Here is a 24,218-nt window from a genome sequence, read left to right as displayed (position 1 = left end):
GAATGCAGGCATTACTGACATCACACTCCAGGGTTGCGTCACAGATTCAGTCATTCCAGGATTTATGGAAGACCTACTATGAGTCTGGTGCCATGATAGGCCTACAGGAGAGCACCTAACTTGAAAGTGGAAGAAATGGGGTTTTCTTTGGTCACATTTTCAAGATTGCTTTTAAGGAGGTGTGAGGGAACGAGGAAACAAAATTTTGCCAAGTGCCCCACACGGGGCAAATCCTTGCTGGCCCTTCTCCACAAGGCTGCTGTCTGGGGTCAGTGACAGGGCACTGGCAGCAGGACCAGCTCAGGCTGGCTTAAGCATGGCAGGAATGCACTGGGTTAGGGACTGGGGATTCTGGAAGAATTGGAGTTAGACAGGCTGATCCACAAAGTCCCCAAAGAAATGGATTCTTTGATCATCTTTATTCTGCCACCCCCGGGGCAGGTTCCGTCCTGAGGCCGGCTCTGCCTGTGGGCAGAAGGGGATCTTCATTCACCACTGATGGGGGAAAGGCTGGTGCTTCCGGCAGACGTTTCCTCCTGGCTCCTTGGCCAGATGAGGCCCGCCCTTGACTTGAGGTCATCTCCCCTAAAATACTGCTTTGGCTGCAAAGGGGTGGGGAGAGTAAAAGTTGGGGAGATGAGTGCCATGTCCAGTATTATGACCCCATAGGCTTGGAAGCGACTTGCTCAAAGCCATATTGGTCTGAAGTCCGAAGCCTCCATGTATGTTCTTTTCACTTGGTCGTGCTGCCTTAATGAGGCAAGGAAAGGGGAGAAGGGGGGCTAGGGAGTCGAATTTCAGGTGTCCCTTTGAGGCAACGGAGCTGCTGGAGGAAACTGGGTTTATTAAAGAAATCTCCTCCCACCCCGCAGCCCCTTTTCTTCCAGATGCCCTTCACATCCCACTGGGATTGGAGCCACGGGCCCCATGTTACAGGGATCAACTCAGAGCATCTGAGGCCCTTTCAATCTTCCATTAACAACCCCCTTCCAGCTGTAGCCCATCTTCTGGATTTTGTGGAACAATGGCCAGCGTCCTCTGGGCAAGAGGTTTCAGCGTGTTTAGGGTCAAGTTGTATTTCCCTGCAGCTGTGTTAGGAAGGTAACCCTGGGAAAGCAATTTTTAGAGGAACTATTTTAGCAACAGTGGTGCCCTGTGGCATGGTGGGGCCACATGAGGGGTGTGGAAGGAAGGTGGCAGCTATGGTATGTGGTGACGGGGAACAAACTTTTTTCTTTTTGCCTGTTCAAGTTCAAGTCAGCCGGAGTCCAAAATAGGTGATCCCCAGGTCATAAACACTGGTTGCAGATGGCATGGTCTGAAGTTTATCACCCAGGTAATCAACTTTTATTAAATATCTCGTATACACACAGCTTGACTTTAGGTGCTAGCGACACTCCGTGTCAGGATGTGATCCCTGCATGTGACCTAGATGAGGTTGCTGCACAGACGAAATATCACTTAGTGATGTTAGAGAGTGCTATGTGTGCTAAGGGGCAGGGGAGCTGGACAATAATTCCAACAGGATTTTAGAGCAAGGTTTCTGTCTTGCCAATGGGTTTCAGCCCCAGGCAAGTTCACTATGGATTCAATGTGCCCAAAGAAATTGACAGCAAAACGTCCTTGGGGTGAAAGGGTTTATTACCTGGCTTGTTCTTCTGGCAGTAGGTTGAGCACTAGTGTCTCTGCCTCCAGGCCCCTCTGTCTGCACAGCTGTCCCACACACAGCTGTCCTCTGGGCCTCTGTCCTCACTCTGCCACCACTCCCGCCTCTGCTCTGCTCTCCTGCAGCCTTGCAGCCCTGCCACCATGTTGCGCCCAGAGCTCTGGGCAGAGCTCTTTATATAAAGTCAACAGCCATGTATTGCCCACAGGTGTGCAGTGAGCTAGTCAGCCAGGGCCAGGTGAGAATCCTGGCCACAGGAACTCCCATTTTATCCAGTTTCCCAGGTCTGATCTTTGGAACATTTGTCCCTCAAAATACACTGGAATAAAAAGTCCTTTACAGCCAAAAAAATTGGGGGTAATGTTTTTACTCCTTTTGGAGATACCCAATGCACGTGAGAATCCTACAGGCCCTAAGACATCTTAGAGAGCCTTCTTAAGGTATGAACTTTAATGATTTCTTAAATTTGCCCATGAAATGCCTTTTCCCCCCCTCAAGCACTGTGTGCGCCATGGAACCACACTGCCCCCTGTGGTCAAAAGCATCCAGCATGCATAACAAGACAGACAAGTGGTGCAAAGGGCCTTTCTCCCTGTAACCCAGGATCAGCCCTTGAGGGGCAGAGGTGCTTTGTCAGGGTCCATCTACTCAGCAAACGTGGGGCCCTCCCACATGCACCCCAGAGAAGGGGACTGTACCCAAACATGGTCCCCAGACAAAGTGCCCCTCCGTCAGGTGAGGTGACGGGGAGCTCAAAGGCATGAAGCGTGTGGCCCTGAGGCACAGGGGCAGCTTGCCTGAAGGGTCTGCTGCATCTCTCTGCTTCCCTGTCCCCTCTTGTCCCTCCAGTTTCAGAAGGGGTTAAGAGCCCTTCTTACTCTGTGCTGCCCCGAGCCCCAGGCTACATGATACAGCCTCTGGTGAGGCCAGAAAACATGCCTCCAACATTGGGTCTGGGCTTAACAGAATCAAACTTCTCTCTTAAAAACTGAGCTTTCCTGGGAGAGGCCTGATGGACAGGAAGTTCTTAGAGGGGCTGCAAGTGTGGGCCTATTCCTGCTCCTGCCAGGTGCCAGCCCGCCAGGGGAGCTCTGCCCCCACCTTGGGTCAGCAGAGGGCCTGGGCCGCTCCTCACCTGGGGAGTTCAGGCAGCAACACTGCTGTGACTGTGTCCTGTAAAACCTCACAGTTGAATTTCTCGGCATCATGAGTTACCCTTGAGTCTGGGAAGGAGAGAGTCTCTGCTTTGTTATTCACTAGCTGCATGATTTTAACACAGTGATTTGGAGATCCCAGTTCTGCTGTGTGGCCTCAGGCAAGTCACCCAACCTCTCTGTGCCTCAGCCTTGTCATCTATAAAATGAAGGTAAAAGAGTGCCTGTGTGTCATGCTTTCCGTGGATGTGGTAGGGATTAAATTAGTGGGTGAGGCAGTAACTGAGGTCAGTGCCCGGCACGAGGTAAGTACATGCTAGGTGTCAGCTGTGCAAACGCAAACGTCCCCTCCCCTTCAAATACAGCCTGCCCTGACTTCCAGCAGCAGTGTCTCCCGGGGCAGCACGGCTCACTGAGAGGCCCTGGGGCTCAGCTCACGTTAGCTCCCTCACGCCCTCCTGGGCTGCACCTCAGGCTTCCCTCCTTCAGGTCAGTAGTCGGTCCCATCCCATTTTTGTAAGTCAAAGATGGAAAAACATTTTCAACTGGCATGGAGAGCTTCAATCATCATTTTAAGGGGGGAAACAATCCCTTCGTCGTGGCGCATCCCGGAGGCGCACTCCCGGTGGCGGGGCTCATTCTGACATCGCCCTCCTGTGGACTAAACATGCCTCCCATTTTTCGCAGTCTGGTTTCCCCCGAACAAGGCCTCTGGCCAAGCAATCTGCAGGAAGGAGGGGGTGCGATCCCGGGAGGTTGCTCTGCTGCCCCCGCTGTCGGAGGTGAACCTCCCTGGTTTAGAGGGGAGCATGTGCACTCTGCATCCTGCTGCCTCCCCGTCAGGTAAGCGCGTCCACAAGGCCGAGCTGCTTGCCAGGAGACCTGCTGCTTCTTTCAGAGAAAATGACTGCATATTCCTACTCAAGGTCTATTTCTTCTTTGAATTTTCTCTAGAGTCAGCAAAGCCGTAAGGGACTCAGTGGCGCCCTGCGGCTCTGCCTGACACACACACGTGCACTCACCCCCCTCCCCGCTCCTCCTCTCACACACGTCTGAGAACCGGGGGGCAGCCCTCAAGGAGGGATTTCTCACCCAATGACCCACTCTCCTCCTGCCTTCCACCTTCCTCCCGTGGCCACAAGACTTTCACACAGGTCCATTCCTTTAAAAGTTTATTTCTGGTGAATAAAAAAAAATAATTTATGCGACCAGATCAGTAAAGACATTATGAAGTGGGGCAGAGCTTAACGTTCGCTCCTGGGCTGTGCAGCGTGGCGGGACGGCTGCTGGGTGAAACCCAGCCGTGCGGGGCTTTGTGGAACCAGGGGATGCCAACGCAGTGACTCACACACAGATGCTTCTGGGAGGGCTGGGGGTGGGCTCAGAGGAAGGCCAAACCCCAACTTCTTTTGCAGAAAAGAAATGTCTCTTCAGAGTGTTTTTTTAAATCAGGCAACAGAAGCGCTGTCACATGCTTGTTCCTAATGACCACAAACATACCATACCAAGCAGGCTCAGAAAGATGGGGACTCAGTGCCCAGCCCCCTCAGCGCGGAGCTCGGGAACCCCATGGGGAAGACGGCCTCCCCCAGAGCCACCTCCTGAGGCCAGCACCCGGAGGAGACTGGAGGGGGGTGCCGAGCGCGAGCACAGCTGTCAGGACCCTCCGGTTCTGAACCCGACAGCCGCTGGGCCTGGGCGAACATCTTCCTCCAATTCCTCGGGTCCCCAGTAAGGCTCTCAGAGGCAGCTGCCCCCTCGGGCGGGCGTGGAGGGCATGCTTCCTCCAGGAGGCTGAGAGCCGAACATGCTGGTCGTCTGTGCTGGGGCCTTAAGGCCAGGATCCCCAGGGATCCTGCAGGAGCCCAGAATCTTAGAGCTGGGGGACACTTTGGGGTTCACTGTATCAAGGACGAAATAGGCCTGTCAGTGGGAGGCGCTCGGGTCCCCTAAAATGCAGACCGCTGCTGGCTTACCACCACTGCCTGCTGCCTGGCACCCCCTGAGGCTTTGGTTTTGGGGTCATTTTGGTGGTGGGGTTCACTTGGGGGTTCGCAAATTTTGGTCATAGTATTTTGATAAATTACAATAGGCTTTGGTTGCCTGTAAACTGACTGATGAAACACCGAGAAAGCAAGCAGCGGAAGCCTATGAAAAGCCACAGGGGATTTTCTGTGATAAAGCACACGCCACAGCTTAGGTCGGCTCATCCCTCAAGGCCATGGTGCTCCTCTGCAGGTGGTCTGAGGACCATGACACCCAACAGGAGGGCCACCCAGTACTCAGGGTACCTGCATGCACTGACCACCAGGTCTGCACCTGACTTAACGCCAGCAGAGTTTAAACAAATGTTGGTTGTTTAGCCAAATGTAGCTTTAGCATCCTTACCCAGAGACTTTTGAAAGGCAGAACCAAGGAAAATCCAAACTCCCAACTCATCCAGATCTGACTCCTTTTTTGACCTTCAGAGATAGCAATTTCTGTCCACAGGATCAGCCCAAGGCTTCAAAGCCCAGCGTTAGCTCCCCTCGGGAGCACATCTCCATATACCACCTGCTCTGGCTTCTCAGAGAGATGCATGTCTATGCTCTAGGCCAGGGACCACCATCCCCTGAAACCATCCACCTCTTAGATGCTCTGCAATGAATGCTCACATCCCAAAACGGACCTCATACCTGCCTTGGAAGACCCAGAAGCCCTCCTCAGGGCCATAGGGGACCCCTGCAGCAGCTCCTACTGAATAACGCTCAGACGCAGCATGGCCTATGGCTACTTCCCGAGATGAGACCAGGCCAGCGTGAGGCCACACAGACGCATATGCTGAGGGGATGGGGGAGTGGGGCAAAAGAAAAGCCGGCACCACACCAGCTGGTAACTGGGGACCTACCCCCAAAGCTCCTAGCAGCACAACACTCCAGGCAGAAGGACATTATAAAGGTCCCACAAAAATATGTTCAGGCCTGTTCTTTGAAGTATAAAGGACAGGTTCCATTCAGCCTGTCTCTGGCGGTTTTTTTCTGGTATCAAATGCAGTAGAGTTTCTAAATGACTCTGAGGCAGGGACAGAAAACTCACTGCCTGCCTCTGCCTGGCTCCTGGGATGCCAGGAAGTGACAAGGGACAGGCGGAGGGGAGGAACGGCAACCACAGTCTGGAAAAGGGGGTGGGTGGGAGGGTGGGCTATGGTGGGGCTCCCGAGTCCTGCTAGGTGAGGCCAGTAGCACATCGTGACGCTGAGCCTATATGCCTGACTCTTAAGAGCCTCAGAAAGCAGCCTGAGCCTGTCTGTGGAGTATTTCTCCATCCATGGGGCCTTCAGTTTTCATCCTGAAGTCTGAGGGGTACAGCCCAGGGCAGGGATGAAAAGCTGTTCTAGCTACACTCAAAGAAGGTGAGGCAGGAGTATGTCAGCTTCTCCCTGAGAGGCCAGGGCTCCACCAGCAACCTCCCCTTCAGAGCTGTGCCTACAGTCCCAACTTCCTACACACACTCTCCCCTTGCTTTACATTTGCACTGTCTTTGCTTCCAGACTTCCTCTGTCTGGAAAAAAAAAATTCTATGTGTGGCCCTTATAAGGCTCATATATGGGAAACTGTCAAAAGTTTCATTGTATGTTAAAACCATGACATGGGTTAGAGACTGCTAAAGCAGGACCACTGGGCAAGGTCGCAAGGTCTAGAGGTGACACCTTTTGAGGACCAAAGCGTCAACGTTTCCCCAGGGCAGAACTGTGAAACTACACCGTGACCAAAATATCAGACGCGGCACATGGTGCTGCAGAGAAGCGGAGGGTGGCCTTCAACAGTTATTACCTTGGAAACCATGTGCCTCCATGACCACTGTCTTCCCACCACAAATTCTTTCAAAGATACCTGCTCCCCAGCATTGCACTCTATCACATAAGCCCATCATCCTTCATGTGCTGCTTTGAGTAAAGGCTGTTTAAAGGTAAATCCAAGGTCTTCATATGCCCTTCCATGGAGAGGGAGGGGGCTCTGAAGAGAGGGGGGGGAACAAATAGGAAATCTGGCAGAGTGGCATCCAGAAGATGGACTCTTATACCATGCTTTTCCACTTATAAGAAGTAATAATAAGCAAAACTAACCAGTGAAAGGTTCTGATTTCAGGATGTACCTAGGCTTTAGGAATATTAAGACATAGGAGAAATGTCCATCTGGGGATGGAGGACATGTGATAGATGCTCTCCAATTCTGAATCTGACCATTTTGAAAGCAGAGGAGCCGATGTGGGACCTGAAAGATGGAGTCACCAGGGAACTGCTTTATCCCACCTGAATCCCCACCGTAAATGCTTAAGAGGGGATGCTGTGTTGACTGTCATCTGGGGACACAGGTTTGTATGGGGCAATTTGCATGAATTGAAACAGCCTCCGCAGAGTAAGGAGCCCACACATTTTATTACAGCCCCTGCTCACCAAGCCTGACAGTTCCCCATACCTCTGCCCTTTGAATTATGGAGGAAAAAAATAACCGTTCCATTTTCTGGGCTGCAGAATACAAGATGGGTCTAGATTGTACAAGGAGCTTACACATGGAGGCAAGAAAGCGTGCAAACAGGAGCAGGAATTCTTCACCCTCTGGGCTGAGCCAGTGCCCGAGACACAGAAGGATGACCCGGGTCGCCCTCCTGAAGTCCACACTGGTTTATGTTTCTGACTTTTATTAACCGTGTCCAACTCCAACTTCCATCTTCTCCTGAGAGGGAGAAGAATATCCATGACATCAGTGATTTCCCCAGAGCCATTATTTTTTTTTTTCCAATTAAAATTTCACAAAAGGCCCAGGAGGAGGCCTAGAGAAAGATCAACAAAAGCAAAAGTGTCTGAGAACGACATAATACTGACTTCTCTTTTTTGGTAACAGTTCACGAAACGTGTGCCCCTCTCTCCTGAGATATGGTGAGGCATGAAGGGAGGCGGCGTAGGAGCTGTGGGTGGGACTCTGTACCGTGTGACATCACGATCATGCAGCCGGTGCCCAGCAGGACAGAGATGTGAGAATGAGCGTGCGGGGCTCTGGTCTGGCCCCAGGGAGAGGCAGGCAGGGAGCTTCCGGGTCACGCCCCGCCTTCTGGGACCACCGTCCAGTTCTGCAGAGCAGGCCCCCAGAGCCTGCCACCTGGGCCCTGGACTTAGCCTTCATCCTCCCTCAGCTCGGTGGGTAGGAATTTATACTGCTGTTGGCGGATCTGGGCCAGTTTTTTCCTTGCTTCTTCCAGTTCTCGCTCTTTCTTCAGCATTTCTTCCTGGGCCGCGATGATCTAGAAGGAAAGCAACAAGTTGGATGGATGGAAAACTTGCCAGGAGGCTGCCCTCCCCCTCCGCTGCTTTCCTCAGGAACTTCCACAGCCTCGACTGCAGGAAGTCACAGCAGAGCCTGGGAATAAGTATTTTTAGCTGGGGAGACTAGCCTCTGGGCCAGTGTGGTTTTGAGACCAATGGCCCAGTTGACCCAAGAAAATACACTGACTTCTGGCCACTGACTTCACAGCAAACACCTCTGCATCCCTACTGGCACTGGGCCCCAGTGGAAGCACTGAACATGGAGTGCCATCGTCTTCGTGGCAACACGGTGAAGTGTGCCCCAGTGAGCGCCCATTTTCTCAGGAAGGAACCTGAAGCTGAGAGGTTTGGGTCTTTCTTCCCTGGAGTGCCTCAGTGAGTGGAGCAGGGCCTGGCTCAGGCATTCCTGAAGCTGAAGCTGGGATCCTCAACCACTAGGTGGCTTTCATGTATTTATTTCATGCTTCTGAGGTATGGTCTGAGGAGTATTAGTTAATAGCTACCATGAGAAAGGGTAAGTTTTGTTCAAGAAAGCCAAGCCATGGGATTTCTTTCCGTGGGCCTTTGGCAGAGCCTTCATACTAGAGGCTACTGATCACTGATGCTCTGAGGTGGAGGTTTAGAGTGTAGTATTTCCTGGACTTATTTGATCAGAGACTCTTCTTCATGATCAGAGAAACTTCTCATGGAATTTGTGTGTCAAGAGGTAGATTCTGGTCCAAATGCATCCAGTATATTTGCAAACCCAGGGAGTGGTTCAGGAAGAGCTAAGGCAGGCGTGGGTATAAGTGACTTCAGTAATGGGGCCTCACAGTGCTCCCGGGGCTGAGGAGAAAACCAATCTCATAGAATGACTATATATCAACACAGACCCAAAACTGCAGGTCTGCTTTCCTGAAGTTTCCTCCTCACTCCCATGTCTAAGAATGCAATTCTGCATAAGTCAGAATCCCATCTACTCCTATCAAAGTTCTGGGAAAGGGTCACCATTCATTCTCTCTATGGGGCCAAATATCTGGAGTAGGTAGTAGCTCTAAATGCATTACTAAAATGATAATATTTCTGTCCTGCCATTTATCTTCTTCCCCTTTCCTAACAGAATCCCTGATTTTTAGTTAGGCACATGGCTACTCAGAAAATACTACATTTCCCAGCCTCCTTTGCAGCTAGGTTGGCTTTGTGACTAAGTGCTGACCAAGGATACTTGGGAGGAAGGGATGTATGCACTCCAGGGTCATGCCCACCCCTTTTTCCTCGCCCCCTGCTGGTTGGAAAGCCAAGGTGGTTACTGAGCCATCTGAGACCAAGTAGCCGAGGGGGCAGCATCTTGGGGAAAGGGAGCCACACCATCCCTAGATTCTGCAACCCATACTGTTTCATGAGAGAGAAGCTTCCATCTTGTGTAAGTCGCTGTTACTTTGCGTGTCTGTTGTAACACACTGCCCATCTGGGGAGTAAACACTGTCTGGATTCAAGCACAAACCTGAGCAATGCCCCCTACAAACTTGGTTTTCACTACAACATCGTCATCATCAGCTTTGCCAAATGCTGCCTTCTGGGCTGCACGAACGAGATTGTCTGAGGCTCTTTTCACAGCATTTCCTGCCACCTGGAGGGGGCAGAAAATACATTGTATCATTAGAAACAGCCATTTGGATCCAGCAAGAACAGACATGAAGGTGCAGTTCATGAGACAATGACTCAATTTATCATCCAGTTATAACTAGAAGTTCTCTAGTTAGTATCCTTCTGTCTGTGCATCCATCCATCCATTGATTCTACCGACTTTGGCATCTACCTAATCTTAGGTCATTCACAGAGGAATGAGATATTACTTTTGAGGGGAATTACAGTTATGTAAACAAATTACTGCAGCAATGTGATATGTGTGTGAACCCACAAGGGGCTGTCTCCTCGGTCTAGAAAGCTACCTTCCCCTGCCCTATCCAATTTAGACATACTTAGTGAAGACCTGGCTCAGACCTCACTTTTTCTGTCTGCCTTGGCTCTCGAGCCCACACCCTCCCCCAGTGCTCCTGGAGTGCTCTGTGCTGGCTTCTTTGAAGCCCTTACCACACTTGTGGTTGCGTCTGTCCTTCTTGGACAGTAACTTGAGTCAGGGGCTGTGACCTGAATCTCTGCATCCCTAGCACTTGGCACAGTGGTGGCCCAGGTTGGTGCCCACTGAATGCTTTGTGAGGGAATGAAGGGCTATGAGAGCACAGCCTACCCAAGCACGGGAGGGCGGGCCAGCCCCACAGTAACCAGGGTCTTTACAGATGGACTTCTAGAGTCACAGCTGGGCTTTAAGCCAAGTGTTCAAGAATGGGACAATTGCTAGGGACAGGTAAAAAAATAAAAAAAGCTTTCCAAAGTGAAGTCTAGATCTTTAGAAAGGGTTGCAGCCCATACTAGCTTACCCTGAACGACAGGAAGCATAGCCCTGGGACCTGTCCTCACTCCGAGGTTTGGTATTTTCCCCTAATGGTTGTCAAGGGCTCATTAGACCTCCTGTACTTCTCGCCTAGGCTTCCTTAGAGTCAAGGATGTGCACTTGGGGCTAAGCCGTAAGAACATTAAAAGTTTTTTCAAAGTTAACTGGCTCATCTGATTGGTGATCTAAAGTGACCAGTGGGGACGTGGTCATGTCATGAGGGCCTGCACAAGAAGGGAAGGGGAAGCCAATTAATATTTGTCAAGTAATCGTCCTGGGCTCATTCTCAAAACAGCTTTATGAGGTCAGAAGCCATTGGTTCACCTTTCAGAAACTGAGGTTGAATAACTTCTCTAAGATCCTGCAGCTAGTAAGTGATAGAGCAGGGACTTGAACACAGACCTGTCTAGCCCCAGAGAACCTCCGGGTCACTGTAAAGGACTCAGGCATGACATTGCAGTGACCAGTTAAACCAGTAACAATGATAACAGGAGCGATGCTATGTTGTATCTGTGTAAATCCTTGGGACTTACAAAAGCACTTTTACATTTGCTGACCCTCATTAGAGCCAGTGCAGGTATCTCTATCCACAAGTTATAGACGAGGCGGGCCACAGCTTGGACAGTTCTGATTTGAGTAAGATCATGCACTTCATACATGCCAAAGGTAGGACTGGCACCCAGGCCTCTGTAGCTCAGTATATTTTCCTCAGAAGTGTTCCCCAAACCCATGAACTTGACATCACAAACATGGAGCCCCACTCCCCCTGGGTTTATCCCAGGAGTCAAATGCAGGAATGGGAGGTGAGTGCCAGGGAGGGCCAGACAACACACATGCATTGGATTTTCAAAATAAAATGAGAATTCTGAGTTCTGGTGGCATTATTCAAATATTTCTTGCCATTTGTGATTTTATTCATGACTATACAAATATTTTTAGCAACATAAACAATCTGCACTTTGACACTTCCAATGAAAATTTAGAAAACTGGAAACAACGTTGAAAGTATGGGGAATTTCTGGCATAACCAGTGGATTTAATAGCATGCAATCATTAAAAATGAGACTCATGGAGAATGGACAAGTTAGCTTTGCACAGAGAAATTATGAAGCCTTTTCTTCAAGGAAAAGTCATGTATGATAAAATGTTAAGTGAGAAAAAGCAGAATGTCTCTTGCTAAAATTACAGCTAGACATGATTATTTTGTATATAGATAAGGAGGAGAAGAAATGGTAACATTTGGCACTGGAAGATATCAAGGCTATATGATTTTTTTTATTTAAACATTTCCTTCATTGAGTTTAAAATTCTTCTATAATTGAAACATTCAGAAAAATATATATGCACTGGGATGGACTTGACTGTCACCTTCAAAAGCATGTTCTTTGGTATCTGGAAACCTTAGCAACAGTCTCGTGAATTCCTCAGTCCTTCCTCTCCCTTCCTTAGTGAACAGTGATCGAGGGCATCCATTGACTAGGTACCACCTCAGGTGTGAGAGATGCAAAGGTAAAAGATGTGGTGCCTGTGTCTAAGTAGCTCCTATCTTGTCAAAGACAGCTACAAGGAGAGATGTGGTGGTTCCAGGTGACAGGAACTATATGAGGGGTCTGGCCAGGGGCTCTGGCAGGACAGAGGAGGGTCTGACTGCCTGAAGCCTGGGAGTCAAGGAGGGCTTCCCAGAAGAGGTGACTTTGGAGACGAGTCACAGAGGCTGAGTAGCAGTTTGCCAGGCTGGGCCAGGACATTCTGGGTGAGTGAGGACCCCAAGGCATGAGACTGGGAGGCACACATGGAGGATGTCAGTTTGGTGGGGCAGCAGGTACAGGATGTGTGACTGCACATGGTAGAAAATGGGAAAAGTTGGACAGCTGGCTGATGGAAGGCCTGGTGGGTCATGCCAAGGAATTGAGACTGTCCCTTTGGGTGACACTTACCCGCTCCAATAGGAGTATTTTCCCACCAGCATCAGTGACCATTACCTGTAGCCGCCTCATGGCCTCTGAATCCTGATCGGCCTTCACCTTACAGGCCACAAGCAGCTGGGCCGTGGAAGCAGCGACCTGCTTGGCAGATGAGATGAGCTTCTCCTCACTGGCATGTCCCTGGACGGAGGCATTAGCTGCCTCACAGAGACTGCTGGTTGCAGCTGCCACCATCCGGGCCTGGGGACAGCCGACAGAGGAGTGACCCGAGGCCCCACACTGCCCTCCGGGATCCCAAAAGCAAATGGGGAGGAAGGAGAGGGCGACTCACGGCAGAAATCAGCCCCTGGGACCACTGTCCGTCATCCGCGGCGTTAGCGGGGATGGAGCCCACCTGGAGTGGAGTTTAGAAATCTGCAATGAGAGCTAGAAGGTTCAGGGTGACCTGTAGCCCTTCAGAACCTACCCTGCCCTGGAACTAGAGAGAAAACCATCTCATCAGACACGCAGCCCCCCCGCGACTCCCACCAGCAGCACGTGTGTATGAGTGAAGCAGCCCTTCCACGTGGGACCCTGGCCACCCCAAGATGCAGCAGTGCCTCCTGGCTGCTTTCCACCTGGACCACCGGAGTCAATCTGAGGTGCTCAGAATGCCCCCCCATTTACTTGCCAGGTATTGTGTTTCTGGGAAAATGGCTCAGGAACGTTGGACTGGGGCTGTCTTTACAAGCTTATTTTCTCTGCTGACCTTCTTCCATTTCAAACATGGGAGCTAATGAAGCCTCTTCTCTCAAGGGCCAAGGGAAACTCAAATCTCTCCTGATTACTGACTCTAAGGCCACGCTGTAATTTTCTGGCAGATGATGCAAAAAAGGGCGGTGCATCTCTTCAGTACAATTGGGAGAAGAGCCTTGTCTTTAGGAAATACAGACCATTTCCTTGGGGGTGAGGGGAGGTGGAGAGAGGAGGGGGAGGACGGAAGAAAGATGATCTCTGGTTCTATTTAGAAATTATGGCAGCAAGTGAAACGTGTTCTGTCCAGATGCGGAGGGAGTAGCAAGGGGAGGAAATGCCTTTTACACTGTGGAAGTGCCTAGGGAGGTCAGAGATTGAGTATTTCAATTTCATTATGAAATCGGGGATCTGTCAGCAATTAACAGGCACCACATAGGACCCAACATCCTGCATATACGTCTACAGTTCACCCAAGTCCAGGTGAATCTCTTTTACCAACTTTCTAAATGCGTGGCCCTCCTTTAACAACTTCTTAAATGCTTAAATGTTTCAAGTTTCTTGGAGAACAGGGGCTCTGCCATATTCACGTTAGATCCCATTGTATCTAGCAATGTATCTGGCATATAGTCAGCCCTGTACCAATCAGCTAGTTTTTAGGTAGAATGTTCTTCTTAGTGATCCATTTTTGGTCATTACACATTGATTGGTCAACAAGTGCTTGACCAGTAAGGTCAGCACTCTGCTACACCCATGGGAATAAGTGAGAAGCATAAAGGGACAGACTGCCGGCCAGTTGTGGAAATGTATATACATTAATATTGCGGAACATACCATACAGAGGCTTAGCAAGAGGAGCCAAAGTATATGGGTTGGATTAAGATACAGCTAAGCTCACGGGAAACATTCTGGAGGAAGATGGATGGCCACTGGTCAGGCATAACTATCGTATTAGTTCTTAGGCCAAGGTACCACCGTATCTATCTCTCTGTAGACCGACAGCAAGGGCTTTTTAATATCAGATGGAAGTGACTGACAGTTATGGTGACTCAGTTTCCCAAACTCACATCCTATGACAGGATTTCTGTAGTTCCTCTGTATTTTTTTTTTGCAGTTTCTCTGAAAGATGCATTTTGGATGGGGTGGTTCCATGCTGTATGGGAATAACAGGACAGATGGACTATTTTACACTGGGAGGCCTTCCCATATCCAGGATTAGACCAATGTACCATTAATCCTTTGGATCATTGAAAAGGAACTAGGCTTTCATGCGAGTACAGATAGGATCAGTGAGTGGACATGAAGCAGACCAAAGAAATCTCAGATTTAAAACCCCCACTGGCCTTTTGACCAATGGGTTCAGAAAAATGCCAACTGTTGAGTTGGAGAGCATTCTTCTGAAGAGTCCTAAAAAAAGAATGGAGCCAGTGGAGTTGGAAAACGATTTATAAAGTCCTTGACTATGGTGTTTGTATAGCCATCCACCAGGAAAATATCACAATTCACATCTTTAAATCGCCTAACATAAAGTGGGAATATATATGTCTTGTTCAGGCTCTGATGGCTGCCTGCAGTGGGATACTTTCCTTAACAAGAAGCAGATGAGAGGCCTAGAAGGCAAACCCTACATTCTGTTTGCCAGGCTTAAGCAAACAGAGTTTTTAGTTAGGTGGGAAAAGACCAGCAATTCAGTGAGGGAAGGCAAGCCCTGGTTTCCGTGGTCACGCCACAAGCGTTCACCTCCTCTCTGTGACCCTCAGGGGCTCTCCCTGCGTGAATGTCCCACCGCTCGGCCAGCGGGCTCTACCCACCTTTCCCTGGGCCACCAGCTCCCTCTGGGCTGCTGAGGCCGATTTGACCAGGGCACTTGTGGCAGCAGCAATGGACTTAGCAGCTTCCAAGATCTGTTCTTCAAAATCCAGGGTCTCATCTGCCTGCTGTAAGCAAAAGAAGACAGTGTCACACACAATTCATCCCCACAAAGGGCACTTTCTGCCCAACTACTTACTGCTTGGTCACCCGGCTCTTCGTCCATCTGTTGCTTTTTGTGGACAAACCACCCCCCGGGGTAGAAAGGCCTACGCTGGCAGGACGCCTCTCCATCGGCTGCCTCCCTCTGCCCCCCACTCTAAAAGGTACAAGCTGCCACACTGACATTCGATTCGATTTTCAATCAGGAAACTCGAAGACAGTTTTCCCACACTAGAATCTTAAACACAAATTCATTGCGAATAAAATACACCCGAATGGTTCCATTAGCATTAACAACAGAGTCACAATAGTCACTAATCCACGTCCAAAGCGTGGGTGGTGGCACACTCCTGGGGTTAAAGGCTCAAAACCAAGTTGGGAAAGGGCAGATGGCTACTGGGTGTGAAAAGCCTCATCTCCTGGGTAAAAACAAAAGCAACATAGCCTTTCCATCTCTGAGCTGAGCTCAGAGTTCCACACCAACCACCGACCACCAAGTGGTGGAAAGGCAACCAAGGCACCACGGCGCCCGAGTAGAGCCGGTCTAGTCACCTGGCAACCCGAGGCCTGGCTCCAGCTGGGAAAGAACACCGGCTGTCCCTGTGTGGGTGCTGCCAGGCTGTTAGGGCTCTGCTCCAAACTCACCCAGACACCCCGGTGGCCGAAACCCCCTGGCAAGTTGCAGAGAAGCTTTTGGGAAGTGGGGCAAGTGTAAAGGCCTTGGTTGTGGGCTGGGTGGGCTGGAACATCCCAGTTTGGGCTGGCCTGACTAGACGACCTGCAGCGTCCTTGCCGGCACTAATGTCCTCTGAGTCTAAGTCAATATGGTTAAGCGCCCCTTGGGTCACAGAACATTGGCAATATGGCTGGTACTGTTAGGCGTTCAGAGATGATGGTCAGGTATAGCAATACTTGTGTGTGTGTGTGTGTGTGTATGTGGTAAAATATACATAAAAGGTACCCTTTGAACCAATTTTAAGTGTATAATTCAGCGGCACATTAAGTACACTTGCCAGTTTGCACCACAGTGATATGTTCTCAAGAACGCCTAATAAGTGCCAAGCATTTTGTTAGGCACTCCCACGTACATGAACCTTTTTAATTCTCACCAGAAAAAGAGGGAAAAAAGTCCTACACTGTATATCCTTACATTTACAGTGAGAAAATTGAGGCCCAGAGGATAATTAGGCCCAAGGTCCTGGGGCAGGATGAAAACTCTAAGCCAGATATAAACCTAAATGTCTCTGATTCCACAATGATGCATCTTACTAGCCTAAGCCATCCCTTAGGGCACCAGTGAGGGATAACCCTGTGCCAGAGGCTCCAAGTCAGCTGCTAATGGTCCCATGTTAAACACCAGACAGGATGGATATATGGATACAATTTTTTTTTCCAGTTTCTTATTCTTTCTTTGAGCCATGTGGCTTTGAAGCCACATCTTGGACCATGAGAGATGCCAATCTCAGTTTTATTTTACAGCCCATGTTATCAAAATAACATTTCAGTGGTATACTTCATGGATCTGAAAAATGACAGCAGCACTTTAGAATTTCTGAGACGGAAGCTGTATATTCTCTCTTATTTCTGACAAAGTCTCGCTCTAGGAGCGCCCAGACCAGACATGGATTTAGTTCAATGGATTCATTTTGGACTCCTTTTTTATGGGGTAGGGGGCCTATAGCAGTGGTGAGTATAAAATTTCATCAAGTTTGTTTACTGAAATTCAAAAATGACTCATTATAAGACACTCTGGCATAAATGCTGGTATACCAAGGCTCCAAAGAAATTACAATAGGCTCTGATAAATCTGTATCTTTAGATAAATACAGATATAGGTATCTGCTCAATGACCTTGAATTAAGAGCTTTTCTGGAAACTCATTCTGCAAAACAAAGTCAAGCCTGTAAGAGACTGAGGCCCTGGTGAAATCACAGAATTTCTGAATTTGGAGGAAACCTGCTTCTCATTCTGGAGATGAGAAAATGGAAGCCCACGGTGGCTTCTCAAAGTCTCCCAGGCCTTTGTCTCAGGTGGCCTTGGCTCGGGCTCTAAGACTAAGTCTTTTCCACAGTCAGGAGTCTGCCTGTCAGCTAATTTCTGATTTCCCAGATTTAAGGATTCACAAGAAAGGAATTTCCTTAAAATTAAGCGCTAACTGTAAGCATGGACAGATCTGCCAGAATCATCTTGTTACAGCTGGTTTGAAAGGCCTCTCCCAGGTCCTGCACTACCCTCGAGTTTCTTTGGATAAAATACATGCTTGAAATAGATATTCAACTTGGAAATATTTTTGACACCCACAGGTTTTTCTTGCAATGGCAACTGTTGTAATGCCCTCTAATGCATTTTTATTTTTCTTTCTGTAACATTTCCATCCTTTAAAATGGACATGGCAGACAGCCTTATCTCTGGAAGACATTTGCTCTACTGAAAAGTACGGGAGAGTTTCCCAGGAAAGGCTGACTGAGGCTAAATGGGACGGTAGCAGGGGTGGAGGGCTCGCTAATGTGTAGGCACCACAGTTGGAGCAGAGTTGCCGGAGGAGACTTGCCTTTTGTTTGCTGGGTTGGTATCTCTCTGTACACCAGGGTTCCCATTAAGACCGGATGTCTATCCTCCTCTCTCTCCTGCTGAAAACAGACATCAACACTGGATGTTCCTCCTATAACCTCTAACCTAAGAGAAAATGAGATCTCTCCAAGCCAAGGAGACTCAGTGAAAAGCCAAAGCACCCAGCCAGGGTCCCCATGAGTGCACAGGGTGGGATCAGGGTGAAAGGAGATGGGGGCCACGAGAGGAGGAGAAGTATAAGCTTAACTACACTGCAAACAAGGAGAGAAATGGTGTTGGCTTGGCTTTCAGAGGGCTTCCCTAAATAAAAGGGTCACAGTTACAATTTGGGATTTGGTAACAGAACAAACCCCACTGTAGCTGGGAGACTGAGGGGAACAGGAGAAGTTGGTGCAGCTGCTGCAAGGGGAGCCTGTGGAGGAATCCGGAGACCGAGGGCACCATGAACTCCAGACAGTGCTTTCATTAGATGGGCTGACAAACTGGTAGCTGTTGCTCAGAATCACCTGAGGACCTGGTTAAAATGCAGATTTCGTTTCAGTAGGTCTGGGTGGGCCCTGGGAATCTTCCATTTCTAAGGCAGGCCATATGGGCACCTCTGTGGGAAACGCCGGCTGAGGCTAAGGAAAACAGACACCCGGTAGCTGAGTACTACCAGCCTGTGATCCCCTCCGGGGCACAGATTGTGCTGTATTTAACTTATGTCTCTCGGGCTCAAAATCAGGCTGAGAAGCCCATGTGATAAATGTTTGTGAATGACTATATCCATTCACTCTTGAGTGTCCCAAGTTCTAGAGTTCAGCCAGAGGACAGTTTACAGGTTAGGGAAGGAGAAATGCATAGAGAAAGCACCCACATCGGTACCTGTCTACTGATTCCTGGGGGATGGAGGCACACACATCTGGGCACTGGCTCCGCCCCATTTAAGGCCGGGTTATTCACTGCACACTCTGCCTGCATCCCTCGGCGGGCACTCATCGTTTATGACATTTAGTCTCGCATCTACAGATGCAAACAGTGGTTTGACGTTATGCAAAGAGGCTCTCCTAACAAACTAGGGCTCCGAAAAGAGTAACAGATATGCAAACTAAGACTCTACTCTGCCTAATGAAGTTGTTAGCTACAGCCTCTGAGTGCTGAACCGGCCTTCTCGTCCACTGTACGTTCTTTTCCTTGGTTCCTGCCACTCAAAAAGGCTATTCGCCATGTCACCACTAGCTCCTGTCAATTGGCTTTCCTGGACTTTCTAGTAGACTCTAGTTGAGGATGGATTTATTCTCACCTTGGCTTTTGGTAGTTTTGGGAAAGGTCTGAGCAACCTTTAGCTGTTTTGTGATGTGGTATTTTTCCTGTTTGGTGATCTGCAGAGCTCCCCTTCTAAACAGTTGGAGGTCTGGTGAGATCTCTCTCAGGAAAAGCCACACTTGTGGTTGGCATCCTTGCTGCCCGTTTCCCACGCTTGAGGGAACACCTGAGGCTGTTTTGCTCTACAGGTCTAAAGTTTCGGGAGCTTGAGGTTCCACTGGGGTGGGGGAAGGAAAAGGAAGGTCGAAAGGTAGAGGAGAAAGGGGAAGCCTCTCCTCATTTTGTCTTTTAGCTGCCTTTCAGGGATTATGAGAATATAATCTTTGCAGCAATCCATTCTCTCCTATCTTGATAGGGTTGTTTAGTAAATTATGAATCTATGTAGAGCATAACTGATTCATAGTAAAGGCTCAATGACCATAAGCCATGAATTTCATGATCCTTTCCATTGCTACATTTTTTGTGTGTGTGTGGCTTTAAAAATTGCTTTTTAGACCTTTGGGTTAAGCTAATCTGTTTTCTCTCTCAGAACCCCTGTTTTCCACACATAATTCAAACACAAGTTCCTCCTGCCATTTCTGGGTTACAATAGAAAATGATTATAAATAAACACAAACCAAAGACAGATGAAGTGTCAAGTAACACACGGTACAGCCTGGCGTAGTTCCCAGCTTCTCCCTTGACACCCGACCAGGAAATGGACAGTCTGGGGTTCGGTCACTGCTCTGCACTTTGGGGAATCCACTGCCCTTCGGGTATCGATCAGTTTTCTGTTTGTAACTTGAGAAGCAAACTCAACTCTCCTTTAAACCATTCTTAGAAGGTGCTGACTAAAATAAGCAGGCACTACTTTTTCTCTTTTTCCCCGTCTTGGACTCCTCCATGCAGCCACCTGCCTCCTTCCGGTAGCATCTTTACCAACCTCCTCCACGATAGGTCCCTGGGACGTGCTGAGCAGAGGAAGAATGCATTCTGCCCATGGTCCTTTTTCTTGCCCTTTTCTTTGTGAATCACACCTCTGCAACCCTGCAGCCCCTTCCCCCAGTGAACTCGAAGGTGAAAGAGCCAAAGATACCATAGGAGATGGCCCGAAGATTACCGACCTCACTTCTCCCTCCCTCCCTGAAAACCTCCTCTGAGCGGATAAACACAATGGTCACTTTTCTCCCAACGGGCTACAAACATCAGATTACAGCTCACGGCACCACCCTTACGCTTAGGGATCGTGCTTTGTTCTGTGTTACTGCAAGGTCTTGCAGAAAGCTGGCTATTAAAAACAAGGTCATATCACATTGGAAACTGAAAAAAAAAATTCTTTGGATATATTTTTTTGAAGTGTGGACATTCTGCATTCAATTTAAATGTCCTTGAGGGAAAAAAGGAGGCCAGCACCAAGAGCTCCCACTGCACCAGTGAGACATTTTCCTGCCACTTGGAAGCCGGGTGGAACAGGCAGTCACAGCCCTCCTTTCCTGTAGTGAGGGTGGCTGCTACCAGTTTGCTTCTGGTATCGAACTGCGAGGTGCTTGGGGGAGACCTTAGCCTGTACCCAAAGAGCCAACTGTGTAAGAGCCAGGGCAGCTTCTCTTTCGGAGGCGCCATCGGTGGGCTGCTCTGGGACCACCACACCCACTCACTCTAATAACAGGGAAACGTCTCAGAATAACTGCAACTGCCAGGAGCCCAGATGTGGACAGCGGGCCTGGTCTCCCCAAAAGCTCCAGGGAGACAGTAAACAGACAAAATGGGTAACAGACACAAAAGGCTGCCAGATGGTTATGCCTGCAGCTCGGGGAGGGACCACCCTGGGCATCCAGACGTGGCCTTAGTGCATATTCAGGCGGCATCCACTGGAAAAGGTCCGAGCTTGCACACAGTATCTTGGGAGTGGTTTTTCCATCGTGGCCACTGCTGTGTTACCTTTTCTTTTTGTTTTACTGAAAAGAAATCCCCCTGAAATAATCTTTTAATTGCTATTTCTATTTGCTAGAAAAATTATTAATGTTTCTGTCATGCTCTCAAAGAATCTGGTTAGGAAGCGTAGACAAAGGAAAGAGAACAGAGTTCTTTCAAAGATGTTCTTTCACAGATCACTACACTGTAAGCGCCTTTGATATAAATCCTCCCTGTGTCTGAGGAGGGTCTGACAAGATCTACTGTCCTACACTGGAGGGGAGTCACCTGGGAACAGACCCCCTTTGTATCTGCTAGCCAGGAACCAACCAAAGGTGGATGAGCTCAAAGCCCAGTTTATCCATATAGGAAAAGCTATATCTGCTCCTCCTCCTTCTGGAACATCTTGTTGCCTTTCCCCATTCACTCAACTAATCAGGATAGCATTCTGGTCAGCAGCAAAATTATCCAAAGAAACAAGAAAACCACATCAATTTTAATGAAGGGGATTAAAGTTATATTAAATAAAATATTAAGGCCCTTCTAAACTTTTTTTCCCCTTTGTTCATAATAAGTTGCTGTCTCCTTTCCATGACAATTTGTCATTTTGGTCAAATAACTTCAACTGGACTCAGAACCTCCAACAATGTTTTCTAGCTGCGTGAAGGTAGCATCTTGAAAACCATCTCAAAGAACTCAGTTTTCAAGGAGCTGCTGATACACATTCACAATCTCTTTTCAGTGGAAAAGGAGCCCAGGCACAGGTTCCCCTTTAGAGCCCCAGAAGCTGGGACTCCAACACTGCATTTCCCTCCCGTGTCATCACAGTAATCGATCACAGGTGATGGCTGCTGTCACCTGTCCCCACGCATTCACTGTAAGGAACTTGAAGGTGGCTCCTAGGCATCACCAGGGCAAACTTTCCTGACCTACCTGTTCAAACCACTTGGCTCACCACCTGGCTGGGGTATTGCTTACACATGTATAGTCAGGAGTGTTCTTTCCAAGAGCACTTCTTTTCTGCTCCAAAAAACTGAGCTTTTAGTCCAAGAGTTCTCTTTACAGAAAGCAGTACTCACGGCCTTTTGTGCAGAGAGACCAGAATGAACTCACACATACTTCAGAGGCTCTTCTATGAGGAAGGCGTCAAAGCTAACCAGAGGCAGCTGTTATGAGCCAGAAAAAATATTTCATAATCCCAAACTTCCTGGTGCACCCAATTACGCTATGGAATTACTTTCTGATTGCTGGCTTATTCTAAATATTATCAACATCTACTGACATGTTAGCCTAGAACAGGAAATCCAACAGACGGAGTACAGTCCACATTCCATTTTCCTTATTAGATATATTTAGTCCTAACCAAAGTTTGTATAAAGCCCAGTGACTACCATCTATACAGTTGGTATGGCTGATTGAGTTTGTATATTTTGTTCCTAAAGAAAGGTACAGATAGTTGATTTGAGCTTGAATATCTGCACTGAAACATTAATTACTAATTTCTAAATCAAAGATCAGGGTAAAAATGAAGTAAAATAAACTATAAATCCAGATGTGTTTGGAATTTGTAATAATCCTGACCTTTATCCCATGTCACAAACATGGGTTGGAACCTTCCATTTTTCCACTGAGCATATCCCTTAAGGATTCATCACTGCATAAAGCTAAGCTGTACATATCTCAAGCTCTTATGAAATCATCAATAATGATTTGTCTCTATAATAAACAAAATAATCTAGCAATACGGATACAGGTCTTAACTGCTACAAGAAGAAATGGTATATAACAAAATGAAATGTAATGGAGCACTCTGTCTTCTAAATCTACTTGTGATTTTTTTTTTAACATATTCTTTCCTGTTGCCTTTAAACTATATTAGGAACCCCCGGAGACAGGGCAAGACACTGTAGGAATATGTTTGATATATAGTTGGATTAAATAACAACCTAATATATCAAACATATCACACAGAGGCCTGCAGGAAAGCATCCAGGTTTGACTGAGCTTGAGAACGGGCAGTGCCGCAGGCGACAGCTGCAGGAGTGCCCCCCACCCACAGCGAGTCCTCTACCTGGCTGCGGGGCACAGGCTGTCTGCAGGTGTGGAAACGGCGCCAGCAGTGATATCGTAGGCACATGCACCAACGCTCACTGGCACGCTCATTTTGCCTTCCCACCATCTTCCCAAGCACATGGTGCATTCCACAGCACAAATTTGTTATTCATGTCTGGGAGATTCCAGGCAAAAAGAGGTGCTTAAATTTAAGGGCTTGAGCTGGGACTACGTCAGGAATCAGCTTCACAAACCATGGGCAATTCTACTTTTAAATCAGGCAACCCGAGAAGGTGGTGAGCAAACCAATTTAAACAAAAACCTTGCCCATCCCCCAAATGATTCCTCAAAGCAGGGCAAATGTACCTTAGTTACGGAAGGAAAGGACTCTACACTAAGGGCCTGTGTGTGTGTGCAGAGTGACAGGGATGTAATAGCAATTGCTTGTTCTTGGTCTCCTGAAGATTTGTTTAATTAATTATTTTTTAAGGTGTGGAAGGGGATGGAGAGAACCAATCAACCTGAAAAGACTGGTTGATTTTGGTGTCAGAGGGGTGTTCTTTTAACTGCAGAGATAAATGGCTTTATAAAGGCAAGGTTGATATTTTACTTCATGCAAATTATTATCACAAAGCAGATGGTACTCCTAGATAGGCACAAAAGCTAGGGTTTGGGGTGATGGTTTCTTCACAACAGTTTTACAGACAGATAATCCATGTGGTGCAAGCCTTGGGTCATTGCGTAGAGCAAGACATCAGGTCATTCTAAAGCACTCTAGCAGTACCAAGCTCCCTTCCTAATATGACGATGGGAGTGACCTTAAGTAGGTACCCCTAAGAAGGCACTCAAATGAACACATATGTCCACTTTCACCTTAATGGAAGGATTCCGGGACGTTCTGTGAAAACCCACACTGTAAATATAAAGGCTCAAAGACCCTAGGGCAGTGTAGGGAGTGTCCACTGGCCCACATCAGCAGTCATCACTAATTTTTTAAGTGCTATTATTTTTAAAACATTGTTCTATATAAACTTAAAATACAGCCCTCCCTCCTATTACTCCAATCCCACCATCATTCTTGTTCATTTCCCACCTGTCTCCTTTACATGCAAGGTTTTTTTTTTTTAATGGAGTTGTAATCATGATGAGTACATAATTCTGCATCTGGTTTTAACTTTACATAATGCCAGAGATCTTCATGTGACACAGCTGT

At 48.2% G+C, this 24,218-nt stretch overlaps 1 protein-coding gene and 1 long non-coding RNA gene across 2 annotated transcripts in view; one reads left to right on the top strand and one right to left on the bottom strand.

Moving 5' to 3' along the window:
* Window positions 1-2,029: 2,029 nt before the first annotated feature.
* LOC130679608 (uncharacterized) lies at window positions 2,030-7,081 on the top strand. Its single transcript, XR_008992622.1, has 4 exons — window positions 2,030-2,106; window positions 2,946-3,032; window positions 3,508-3,663; window positions 3,775-7,081. It is a non-coding gene; the product is annotated as an uncharacterized LOC130679608 (long non-coding RNA).
* Window positions 7,082-7,479: 398 nt separating this feature from the next.
* The window catches only part of TLN2 (talin 2), a 453,275-nt gene continuing 436,536 nt past the window's right edge, over window positions 7,480-24,218 (bottom strand). Inside the window, exons 54-58 of the mRNA XM_036903054.2 lie at window positions 15,025-15,150; window positions 12,813-12,875; window positions 12,494-12,721; window positions 9,606-9,731; window positions 7,480-8,100 (exon numbers count right to left, since the gene is read on the bottom strand). Coding sequence (XP_036758949.2) covers window positions 7,972-8,100; window positions 9,606-9,731; window positions 12,494-12,721; window positions 12,813-12,875; window positions 15,025-15,150 — 672 coding nt within the window. The 3' untranslated portion in view covers window positions 7,480-7,971. The remainder of the gene's footprint in view (window positions 8,101-9,605; window positions 9,732-12,493; window positions 12,722-12,812; window positions 12,876-15,024; window positions 15,151-24,218) is intronic.

This window comes from Manis pentadactyla, chromosome 11, assembly GCF_030020395.1.
Source record: "Manis pentadactyla isolate mManPen7 chromosome 11, mManPen7.hap1, whole genome shotgun sequence".
Taxonomy (NCBI): domain Eukaryota; kingdom Metazoa; phylum Chordata; class Mammalia; order Pholidota; family Manidae; genus Manis; species Manis pentadactyla.
This window is presented reverse-complemented; position numbering and strand designations above follow the sequence as displayed.